The following is a 13,024-nucleotide window of genomic DNA, read 5'->3' as shown; positions in this document are numbered from 1 at the left end:
CATATACAGTATATATGTATGTATATATATGCATATATATGTATATATGCATATATACGTATGTATATATGTATGTGTATATATACACATACACTACCGTTCAAAAGTTTGGGGTCACCCAAACAATTTTGTGGAATAGCCTTCATTTCTAAGAACAAGAATAGACTGTCGAGTTTCAGATGAAAGTTCCATTTCTGGAAATGGGCCTCTATACACCTATGTAGATATTGCACCTAAAACCAGACATTTGCAGCTAGAATAGTCAGTTACCCCATTAGCAATGTATAGAGTGTATTTCTTTAAAGTTAAGACTAGTTTAACGTTATCTTCATTGAAAAGTACAGTGCTTTTCCTTCAAAAATAAGGACATTTCAATGTGACCCCAAACTTTTGAATGGTAGTGTATATGCATAATGTGTATAGTTATACATATATAATATATATATGTATACATATATGTATATATATACACGTGCATATATATATATATATATATATATACACATGCATATATATATATATATATATACTGTATGTGTATATATATATACTGTATGTGTATATATACATATGTGTATATATATATATATATATATATATATATATATATATATATATATATATATATATATACATATATATATATATATATATACATATATATATATATATATATATATATATATATATATATATATATATATATATATATATATATATATACACATATGTATATATACACATACAGTATATATATATACACATACAGTATATATATATATATATATATATATATATATATATATATATATATATATATATATATATATATATATATATATATAAAAACTGTGAATCTTTGGGTGTCTCATGATTCGATTCAATATCGATTCTTGGGGTCACGATTCGATTCAAAATCGATTTTTTTTTTCAATTCAACATGATTCTCGATTCAAAAACAATTTTTTTCCCGATTCAAAACGATTCTCTATTCATTCAATACATAGGATTTCAGCAGGATATAATCCAGTCTGCTGACATTTTGGTTTGTTCTGTGTCGTGTTTGTGTCTCCTCTCAATTGCTCTGTTTATTGCAGTTCTGAGTGTTGCTTTGTCGGGTTTGGTTTTGGAATTGGATTGCATTGTTATGGTATTGCTGTGTATTGTTTTGTTGGATTGATTAATAAAAAAAAAAAATAATAATAATAATAATACCGGTAATACAAATATTTAAAAAAATATATATTAAAAAAAAAAATCGATTTTAAAAAAATGAGAATCGATTCTGAATCGCACAACGTGAGAATCGTGATTCGAATTCGAATCGATTTTTTCCCACACCCCTAGTAGCGGGGGTTGTATATATTTTCAAGTATTTGTTATGTGTATATATATATATATATATATATATATATATATATATATATATATATATATATATATATATATATATATATATATATATATATATGTATATATATATATATATATCTGTTGTTTCAACTTGAGCAACCTATCCAGGTCACTGGTATGTGTGACAGGAAGAAAAACTCTGACTGGTTTTGGAAATAGTTATTTAAAATATCTCAACATCCTCTGTTGTTTGCAAACTCGCCCAACCTCTGTGTCGCAAGGTCACCGGTTTGTGTGAGTAAGAGGAAGAAAAGCTCCACCTGGCTTTGGGAGACACCATATAAATGTCCAGACCCCATCTCTGTTGTTTGCTAACTCGTCCAACCTTTACATTGGCAGGTATCTGGTATGTGAGTGACAGTAAGAAAAGTTCCAACTGGCTTTGGGAAACGTCGTTTACACCTCTTCTCCGTTGTTTGCTAACTTGCTCAACCTCTGTGTCGCCAGGAAGAAAAGCGCCGACTGGCTTTGGGAGAAGCTGTTTAAATCTCTAAACCCCTTTTCTGTTTGCTCATTGCCCAACCTATGCGTCCTCCGGTCACTAGTGTGTGTAAGTGGCAGGAAGAAAAGCTCTGACTGGCTTTGGTAGAAGCCGTTTAAATACCTAAACCCATTTTTTGTTGTTTGTTAATTTGCCAAACCTCTGCGTCACCAGGTCGCTGGTATGTGTGTGAGTGACAGGAAGAAAAGCTCCAGTAAGGGTAAAAACTGAAAAAAGGTAACTGCAGGACACAAACATCCTCCTGTGTGCTTTTGCATTGGGATAGTATGGTGCAGGTGTACCTAATACTGTGGCTGCTTCAACCTCACCCTCAAATCTGTGAGCCTCCAACAAGCAAAGTGTGAAGAACTGGAGTGAGCTCCTTCATCCCACAGACAAACATCAAAGTGTGCTGTGGTCAACATCGGTCTTTGGAGGCCTCACGTCCGCCTGATCCAGAGAATTACGGCGCCCTTTTTCCTGGTCAGTTTGTTGGCAAGAGGGGAAAAATGTCAGGTCCAACGACTCCAGATCTCAGATCTGATTATTTCAGTCAGAAGGTGCACGTTCCTCCAAAATCCCAGTCCTTCTATCAGGATTTGTCATTAGTGTCTTTTTTTGGTTTTTTTAGGCGTCCCCCGTTCGATCAGACGTCAGCTGCTCTTGGTCGGAGATGTTGTCATCGGCTGGTGGTCTCGCCCGGTCGAAGAAACCACACTGGGACAAAAAGAGGAAGGCATTAGAACAGGGGTGTCAAATGGGATCAGGCCCGCATGATGAGTTTGCCAAGTATAAAAATGAGCTGCTTTTTTTTTGGAACCAAAGAAACTGATGTTCTAAATGTGTCCACTGGATGTCACAATAGCAATTCTGTTAGGCAAGCAAACAGTTTATACCGGGGCCAAGCAAGCGGTACACAGTAAAGGGGGACTGTGGCTCCTCCTCCTCGACCCACATGAAACTTAAAACCTGCCGTTTTATGTCTTCTGCTTCGAACCATACTTGCCAACCAATGTTCCCTCTAATTTTTCATGTGTGTGAGCAAACGCACAAACTCCCTGAACATTCAGTGAAGCACATGTGAGCAATATCCGACACGTGCACACTGTCGCCACACCAGCGTCACACCTGTCCCAAACCTGACATCATAACAATTTAAATGTTTTATTAAAATAATTTTCTGATATAAGTGATTTTGCCCTCTTATAATGACAATAACAAAAAAACATGTTTTTCATGACCTATGTGCTAGTATTGTATGTCTGGCTGTGGGACCTGCCTTTAAAAGAAATGTTACCCCTTTCAGAGATTACATTTAGTTTCTGTAACTTTCTGTCTGTAAAATACATCTTTTTATTAGCATTTATGAAATCTAGTGACAATATTTCATGAATAATATCTTTAGATTAACATTCTTAATAAATGGCAGTAAAATAAGCACACATCTGATTGAGGAGTCAGAGTATTACAACCTGGCATTTACACGTTGTGTGGCGTTGGGGTTGTCCGACTTTTTGTGTGGCCATAAACGCAGCACTGGCTAAGTGCCATGAGTGGGTGTGTTGGTGCAGGTGAGACAGAGCGAGCGGCTTCTGTTGATACGACAGATGACAAAGTTGGTTTAAGCCTGGTTTGTATGGCAGAAAATTACCAGTTTTTATAGATAAAAGGTTTTTTTACTCATGTTTTTGGTGTGGTTACAAACAGTTTTGCTTAATAAAGTGATTGATGGAATTCCTGTCCGTAAAGTGTCTCGACAAACGATAATTGAACTGTGTTGACAAAGATTGTTTTGTTCATTGGGGCCACTCTTGTTGTCACCTGTCACTCACAGAGTTGCATTGCAAAATCATACAGAATAAATTGTAATGTGTTTATTTTGTTTAAAGTTCAGATGGGATTTTTGATTTTCTGTGCGGCATTAATTTGCTGTGCGCAGAGGACGCGTGAGCAGTGCGCAATTGCGCAGGCGCGCACCTTAGAGGGAACGTTGTTGCCAACCCTCACGATTTTCCCCGGAGACTCCCGAATTTCAGTGCCCCTCCCGAAAATCTCCCGGGGCAACCATTCTCCCGAATTTCTCCCGATTTCCACCCGGACTACAATATTGGGGGCGTGCCTTAAAGGCACTGCCTTTAGCGTCGCCTCTCACCTGAAAAGGAGACTATTATATATGTCTCCGTTATCCATAGGTTTATCTATAACCCATAAAGTAGGCAGGCACGGAGCTATTTCTCAGCGTGTGTTTATTCCAGCCGGCACGTTAATACACTGACACACAACATCCGGATTCCCATCATGCATTGCTTCAAAACCACGGCAAGTAGTAATGTCCAAAAACATAACAGAGACGAAGCAGAAGAACGAAGAAGAGACATGGCGACGACGAGTAAGAAGAAGAAGTACGCTTGCAAGTTCCAAAATGATTGGAAAAAATAATTTCAGTTCATCCAGGACAGCTCGAAGGGGAAGGGGTATGCTGCCTGCACATTTTGTAGATCAGACTTCTCCATTGAACACGGTGGCCGAACGGATATACTCATTCATGATCGGATTATTTATATATATATATATATATATATATATATATATATATATATATATATATATATATATATATATATATATATATATATATATATATATATATATATATATATATATATATATATATATATATATATATATATATATGTATGTATAAGAAATACTTGAAAATATATACCGGTACACCCCCCACTACAAATTTGAAGTGTTGGGGAGGATGTGTCCGGAGGATTATTTGTGATTTGTACGTTTTCAGAATGTGCTTGTTCTATTTTTGGCCAAAGTAAAACAAAAAAACAACAACCTGAAGTTGCCTTTATTTTTAAGTTATCATGCCATGATTTTACCATTCCGGCCCACTTGGGAATAGATTTTCCTCCATGCGGCGCCTGAGCTAAAACGAGTTTGACACCCCTGCATTAGAACAATGGTTCTCTAATGGTGGTACGAGTAGTAACCCTTGGGGGGCTTAATGGTTTAAAAATATGTACTTTAAAATAAGTATTTGATATTTTAAGTTGCACCCTGACAAAGATCAATACACCAAATTGGCGTCATTTGCGTCACCAGGAAATAAAATCTATAAAAGCACAATAAAATGAACTGTACATTTTGTTTATCTAGCAAAGTAAAACCCTTTAGAATACGGTGTTCAATTACAGAATGGATTAGTTTAAAAGTCAAACAAACTACTAATTTGATCCTGTTTTAAGAAACTGTTCAAATTAAAAATGTTTACAAAGTACTAAGTAGAAGAATCCTGACAAACATCTTGAACCTTATTAACAAATTAGACAAAACTGATCAAGCTAATTATGTGAATCACAAATGTTAATGTACAGTATATTTATTTATATGAACTTCATTGAGGTTTGCTTGTGAATAAATATATTAGCAATCACTTCAAAATGGTAAAGGGGTAGGATTAAATAAGCTCTGGTTCTTCCTACTCCTTTTTGGACATTCTGAATTGCGAAACTGTAAATACGTGATGTACTAGACTGTACCATAACCATAACCACGTGTCCTATTCTACACATTGCTCTTGTTGGTTATTTATTCTACATAATTCAAACTACCTTGAACACTGGAAAAATAGCAATTTTAGCCTGTCCCTGTTTCCTAAAAAATAAAAAATAAAATAAAAAAATTATATATATATATATATATATATATATATATATATATATATATATATACATATATATATATATATATATATACACACACACAGTGTATACTGTATTTATACAGTATATACTGTATTTATATATATATACACAGCATATACTGTATATATACAGTATACTGTATATATATATATATATATATATATATATATATATATACACATATACACTGTGTGTATATATATACAGTATACACACAGTATATACTGTATATTGTATATCTTAAGTTAAAGTTAAAGTACCAATGATTGTCATATGTATTATAACTAAGTTTATAAATAAATAAAAAAACACACAAAAAAAACTCACACTTTAGTGGTGTTCCTGGGTTTTCACTCAGTAATGTTACCCTAAATCAGGTGTCGGCAACCCGCGGCTCTAGAGCCGCATGCGGCTCTTTAGCACCGCCCTAGTGGCTCTGTGGAGCTTTTTCAAAAATGTATGAAAAATGGAAAAAGATGAGGGGAAAAAAATATATTTTTTGTTTTAATATGGTTTCTGTAGGAGGACAAACATGACACAAACCTCCCTAATTGTTATAAAGCACACTGTTTATATTAAACATGCTTCACTGATTCGAGTATTTGGCGACCGCCGTTTTGTCCTACTAATTTAGGCGGTCCTTAAACTCACCGTAGTTTGTTTACATGTATAACTTTCTCCGACTTTCTAGGACGTGTTTTATGCCACTTCTTTTTCTGTCTCATTTTGTCCACCAGACTTTTAACGTTGTGCATTAATGCACAAAGGTGAGTTTTGTTGATGTTATTGACTTGTGTGTAGTGCTAATCAGACATATTTGGTCACTGCATGACTGCAAGCTAATCGATGCTAACATGCTATTTAGGCTAGCTATATGTACATATTGCATCATTATGCCTCATCTGTAGGTATATTTGAGGTCATTTAGTTTCCTTTAAGTCATCTTAATTCAATGTATATCTCATGACACACTATCTGTATATAATATGGCTTTTAATTTTTTGCGGCTCCAGACAGATTTTTTTTGTATTTTTGGTCCAATATGGCTCTTTCAACATTTTTGGGTTGCCGACCCCTGCCCTAAATCATAACCCATCCATCCATCCATCCATCCATCCATTTCTACCGTTTGTCCCTTTCGGGGTCGGGGGGGGGGGGCACGCGCTAGAGCCTATCCCAGCTGCTTTCGGGCGGAAGGCGGGGTACACCCTGGACAAGTCGCCACCTCATCACAGGGCCAACACAGATACACAGACAACATTCACACTCACATTGCAATCTATGACAAATGTAGAATATTCTACAGGTCACATGCTTCAAAGTCCTGTTACCTAATGTTTTGTTTTGTGTTAATTGTTTAATTTTTTTAAATCACAGCAATGTGCGTCGTGCAGAGGTGTCAAACGTACGGCCCGAGGGCCGGATCAGGCCCGCGAACAGGTTTTATGGATGGGTTTGCAAAGTATAGAAATTAACCTGAAATTTTTTAATGAAAGAAACTGCTGTTCTAAATGTGTCCACTGGATGTCGCAATAGCAATTCTTTATATCTTTGTAGATGATGCTACATATGTATGTTGAGGAAAATGATCAAACTACATAAATAACATCCTGTAATTTGATAGTGATGTAATTTTTTTATCATGATAGATTGAAAATTAACACCAATGAGTTGACTGATGAACATTATCACATAATTTATTCAGAAAATATAAATAACGACAAATAAAGATAAAATACTATTAACCGCAACATATAAGTGTAAAAACCCCCCCAACAACATTATGATTTGTACATTTTCAGAATGTGCTTGTTGTATTTTTAAACAAAGAAAACAATCTGAAGTTGTCTTTAATTTTAAGTTATAGTGCCGTGATTTTACCAGTCCGGCCGACTTGGGAGTAGATTTTTCTCCATGTGGCCCCTGATTTAAAATGAGTTTGACACCCCTGGCGTAGTGTCAACATGCCACGTGGCTATATTTCATGTATTTGCTAAATCTATGCAAAAACTCACTTCTGTTAATTTCAGTCCTGCTACTTAAATTACGGTGGTCATTTTCGCTGTAGGACCATTGTACAAAAATAAAATAAAGTCACCTGCAATGGGCCAATACACATTTTGATATGTGCATTATCAGATTTAAAGTTGAAAAACAACATGCATATTTTGAGAGAGGTAGAATGGCCACTGTGCTCCAGAGAAATACTTGAGGATAAGTCAAAGTGTACCTTCCACATGGCGAGCGTCAACATGGCGAGCACCAGCAGCCCCAGCAGTATAGCCAGGATGATGACCCACAGTGGCACGGCAAAGGACACATCCGGTGTCCCCCATATCACTGGTGTCCCCATCTGTAAGAACACATGTAGTGTGAAAGGGGCTCCACACACAGACATATTCCACACACCTAACAATAGGGATGGTTACCGGTCACATTGGAATCAATACGGTACCAATTCTCAGCACGCCTGTGTGTGTTCATGTCTTAATAAATGTTAATTTGTTTAAAAATAAAATCCTTTATTTTTTAATTTCAAATTTACCAATGAGCTGATTCTGATAATGTGCTGTCCAGTTGTTATATCTGGATTTCATACACTTCTGAGCCTCATTTGCAAGTATTATATAGGAGACTTTGCATGCAGTTGCATTTCCAAGATGTTAGATGGCAGTAATGTATAGGCTACCGCGTTGCCTAGTCAGGGAGTAGTCTTTGCCAATAAGATACAACTAGTCTTTTGTTGAGACCTAAAACACGTTTGTACTGTATTACAAACCAGCTGTTTGTTTGGTGTAGTTTTCGTTACCAATTTCAGAGGAGTTAAAATTGCCATGTAAAATTGCTAATGCTAATAAGTAGCATGTCTTAGGCAAATCCAATGTAAATTAGCATTGAGTTAGCGTGTTTTGAAAAGTGAAGCCTTACTGTATGTTGGAGTGTTGTCTATCAGGCACGTTTTCTTTGTTAGCATTGAAAATCGTCAGTTTGGCGAGGTCTTTCTCCGCCAAGTGTTTGAACTAGGGATGTCCGATAATGGCTTTTTTGCCGATATCCGATATTCCGATATTGTCCAACTCTTAATTACCGATTCCCGATATCAACCGATACCGATATATACAGTCGTGGAATTAACACATTATTATGCCTAATTTGGAAAACCAGGTATGGTGAAGATAAGGTCCTTTTTTTAAAAAATGGATAAAATAAAATGAGATAAATAAATTAAAAACATTTTCTTGAATAAAAAAGAAAGTAGAACAATACAAAAACAGTTACATAGAAACTAGTAATTAATGAAAATGAGTAAAATTAACTTTTAAATGTTAGTACTATTAGTGGACCAGCAGCAAGCACAATCATGTGTGCTTACGGACTGTATCCCTTGCAGACTGTATTGATATATATTGATATATAATGTAGGAACCAGAATATTAATAACAGAAAGAAACAACCCTTTTGTGTGAATGAGTGTAAATGGGGGAGGGAGGTTTTTTGGGTTGGTGCACTAATTGTAAGTGTATCTTGTGTTTTTTATGTTGATTTAATAAATACATTTAAAAAAACGATACCGATAATTTCCGATATTACATTTTAAAGCATTTATCGGCCGATATTATCGGACATCTCTAGTCTGCAATGTGAGGTCATGTGCAGCAAAGGTATAAAAAAACCGTTTTGATTTTACGTGAATCGATATCCGATAATACTAAATGCTGAATTCGGTTAGGGCCGATAAAAGTGCTGAATTGGGTAGCCATCTCTACCTAACATGCACGTTGCAGGAAGCTATAATGGAGATCCCACACAAGGAGAACATGCCAGCCTGGAACCTTCTTGTTGACGTGAGACAACATCTGCTTACCGAGATGGTTCGTTGCAGCAGGGTGGGGGGCTGCACCCGATAAGGCACGGCTAGGACCATGAAGGACACAGTGGAGTTGAGAATGTAGGGGTCATTACGCCGCTGCAGGACAAATGTGCAAGTTATTTAACCAACTATGCTGAGGAACATCCAGTGACCCTCAGCTTATTAAAGTGTCACTTGTATGTCAAAGGTCATGAAGGTGTAGTTTAGTTACACAACCAGCTGCTAAAAAGATGTGCACCCAGATACTAACCTGCAGGAATGTGTGCGCCCACAGTCTGGAGCGGACCTTAAGCACCGCGCTCTGGCCCCGATCTAAGCGGCCCACCACGCACGTGATCCTCAGACAGGAGATGTTAGTGCAGTTCTGGAAAAAAAAAAAACGCAACTGTGAATCTCTCTGGTTTAGGGTTCTGGATATGATGAGGATGCGTTATTCTCACCAGGGTTTTGCCGCTGTGACTGTGGGGGGCGTTGGCGGCTCGCTTGTGGCGGCGTGGAGGGGCGCTGGTGTTCCTCAAAAAGCCCAGAAGTTCAGGAGTGTCTTGGAGGGATGATATCTAAACAGGAAGAGGAGACTTTCTTACATTTCAGTCACCATTATTATTACAAAATAGCATTGGATATAGTTGAATCATTATGGTTATAGTCATAGATGTGTGTGGACTCATTTTGCAGAATGAACCCATACTGCTATACAAGCTGCACACTGACTACTCTAAAGTGGCATTTATATAATATCGTCTCTTGAGAAATGTGTTGTGCAATACTGTAAATCTGTAAGTAGATATTAATGACACTATGTTAAGAAAGTATGTTCCACTGTACAAGATGGCATTACCTTTCACCACAAGACAAATAAATCCACATTTTCTTTTTGAGTAACATTGCAGATGCTATCATCACACATTGGAAAATAACCCCCAGAGGTAATTTCTGTTTATAAGCAAAATCATCTCTTTTTTTGCCAGCTGGCAAACAACTACTTTTTTTTCCTGGGCTCAAATGAGCGGCTAAAAATCCTGCAGCAATAGAAGCACAGATACTCTCCAGTACTCGTGCCTAGAGGTTTGATTGTACGCATTTTCATGAATACTAAGTGATTATTATCATTTATAATGGGCATTTTTCTAATGCACCACGAAGACGATGACGCTGCGTTTTGATTTACTTTGTTAAAGAAGCCCTCTCAATTTGATGCATCAGAGTTGTACACACAGCTGTACACCAACAATAATAAACATTTACAGTACCACCTCTGCATCCATCAAAATTTAGCATTATTATCTTTTTGAAGGGAGACTATTTGCTGTATATTGTGGATTGAATTAGTTGTGCAGGTGCAGCTACTACAGAACAAAAATATAAAGACAAAAAAACTTAAAATAAACTTATATGAGTTGATCCAACATCAATTTGATGTATTTGTGAACAAAATTCAATTATATGGAATTAGTGCTTTTCGTGGTTTTAGTAGAGCATAGCCACCTTGTGACACCACATGGCATATTCAGGTTACAGTGAACAAAAATATTAATGCAACACTTTTGTTTTTGCTATCATTTTTCATGAGTTGGACTCAAAGATCTAAAACTTTTACTATACACACAAAAACCAATATTGTTCACAAATCTGTGTTAATGAGCATTTATTTTTTGCCAAAATAATCCATCAAGATGATAAACTTGTATGATGACTGCTATACGCTCCCCAACCTCCTCAACATCCCACCCCCCGGATTGTAAATAATTCAATGTATATACTCTTTCTTTCTTTGCTTCTTTCTCAATGTTTACAGCTTGATGTACATACCATAAGAAGCTGAGAGCTACACTTCTATGGTGTCCTTGTTCTGATGATTAACTTGTATGATGACTGTATTATGCTGACAGTATATATTTGTACCATGAATTGATTAACGTGGACCCCAACTTAAACAAGTTGAAAGACTTATTCGGGTGTTACCATTTAGTGGTCAATTGTACGGAATATGTACTGTACTGTGGAAACTGTAGTGTTTCATAAAATGTATTCTCTTCCTTTGCAATCTACTAATAAAAGTTTCAATCACTCATTCAATCAATCTTACCTCAGAGGTGTGGCCTATCAAGATGCTGATTAAACAGCATGATTATTGCACAGGTGTGCCTTAGGCTGCCCACAATAAAAGGACCCTCTGAAATGTGCAGTTTTATCAATGCTACAGATGTGGCAAGTTTTGAGGGAGCGCGCAGTGGGCATGCTGACTGCAGGAATGTCCACCAGTGCTGTTGCCTGTGAATTGAATGTTAATTTCTCTACCATAAGCCGTCTCCAAAGTTGTTTTAGATCATTTGGCCTCACAACCGCAGACTAAGTGTAACCACACCAGCCCAGGACCTCCACATCTTGAAGATGCCCCTCCATTATCGTCTGAGACCAGCCACCCGGACAGCTGCTGCAACAATTGGTTTGCATAACCAAAGAAATTCTGCACAAATTGTGAGAAACAGTCTCACGAAAGCTCATCTGCATGTACGTCGTCCTCAACGGAGTTTCGACCTGACCGCAGTTCGTCGTTGTAACCGACTTGAGTGGCCATATGCTCACATTTGATGGCGTCTAGCACGTTGGAGAGGTGTTCTCTTCAGAGATGAATCCCAATTTTTACTGTTCAAGGCAGATGGCAGAAGGCATGTGTGCCGTCATGTGGGAGAGCAGTTTGCTGATGTCAACATTGGGAATGGAGTGGCCCGTGGTGAGGGTGGGGTTATGGAATGGCAGGCATATGGTATGGACAACGAACGCAAGTGCATTTTATTGATGGCATTTTGAATGCACAGATCCTGAGGCCCATTCATGTGCCATTCACCAGAGACCATCGCCTCATGTTGCAACATGACAATGCACGGCCCCATGTTGCAAGGATCTGTACCCAATTCCTGGAAGCTGAAAACATCCCAGTTCTTGCATGGCCAGCATACTCACTGGACATGCCACCCATGGGATGCTGTGGATCGGTGTATACGACAGCGTGTTCCAGTTCCTGCCAATATCCAGCAACTTTGCACGGCCATTGAAGAGGAGTGGACCAACATTCCACAGACCACAATCAACAACCTGATCTATATGCAAAGGATATGTGTTGCTCTGTTGAGGCAAATGGTGGTCACACCAGATACTGACTGCTTTTCTACATCCTTGCCATTAGTTGGTGTAGCAAATGTCACAGTGAACCGCATAAGACAGGGATAGGCAAACTACGGCCCGCGGGCCACATCCAGCCCGTTGGTCCTTTAAATCCGGCCCGCCAAATATTAAAACAGAATTGAGCAAAGATCTGTTTTGAGAATTGCCTCAACAAAACTGATACTAGATACTGTCAAATTTCAAAAGCCAATGTGGCCCCTGAGCCAAAAAGTTTGCCCACCCTTGCCGTAAGGTCCAACCAATACATCCGATTTTACTCACTAGCACTAGTTTATATCTAGAAATCGACGTAACTTCCTTTTCTAACAATGGGAAGGAAGCAAGAAAGTGAATGTGAAGGACAGTGCTGAGAGG

At 37.5% G+C, this 13,024-nt stretch overlaps 1 protein-coding gene across 1 annotated transcript in view; it reads right to left on the bottom strand.

Moving 5' to 3' along the window:
- Positions 1 to 1,497: 1,497 nt before the first annotated feature.
- Positions 1,498 to 13,024, bottom strand: part of itga8 (integrin, alpha 8) — a 191,894-nt gene continuing 180,367 nt past the window's right edge. The window contains exons 26-30 of the mRNA XM_062062941.1: positions 9,925 to 10,041; positions 9,735 to 9,848; positions 9,479 to 9,580; positions 7,844 to 7,966; positions 1,498 to 2,611 (exon numbers count right to left, since the gene is read on the bottom strand). Of these exons, the coding sequence (XP_061918925.1) occupies positions 2,522 to 2,611; positions 7,844 to 7,966; positions 9,479 to 9,580; positions 9,735 to 9,848; positions 9,925 to 10,041 (546 nt within the window). The 3' untranslated portion in view covers positions 1,498 to 2,521. The remainder of the gene's footprint in view (positions 2,612 to 7,843; positions 7,967 to 9,478; positions 9,581 to 9,734; positions 9,849 to 9,924; positions 10,042 to 13,024) is intronic.

The sequence above is a fragment of the Entelurus aequoreus genome, linkage group LG11, assembly GCF_033978785.1.
Source record: "Entelurus aequoreus isolate RoL-2023_Sb linkage group LG11, RoL_Eaeq_v1.1, whole genome shotgun sequence".
NCBI classification, from domain to species: Eukaryota; Metazoa; Chordata; class Actinopteri; order Syngnathiformes; family Syngnathidae; genus Entelurus; species Entelurus aequoreus.
Note: the sequence above shows the minus strand (reverse complement) of the source record. Positions and strands in the feature narration are given on the sequence as shown.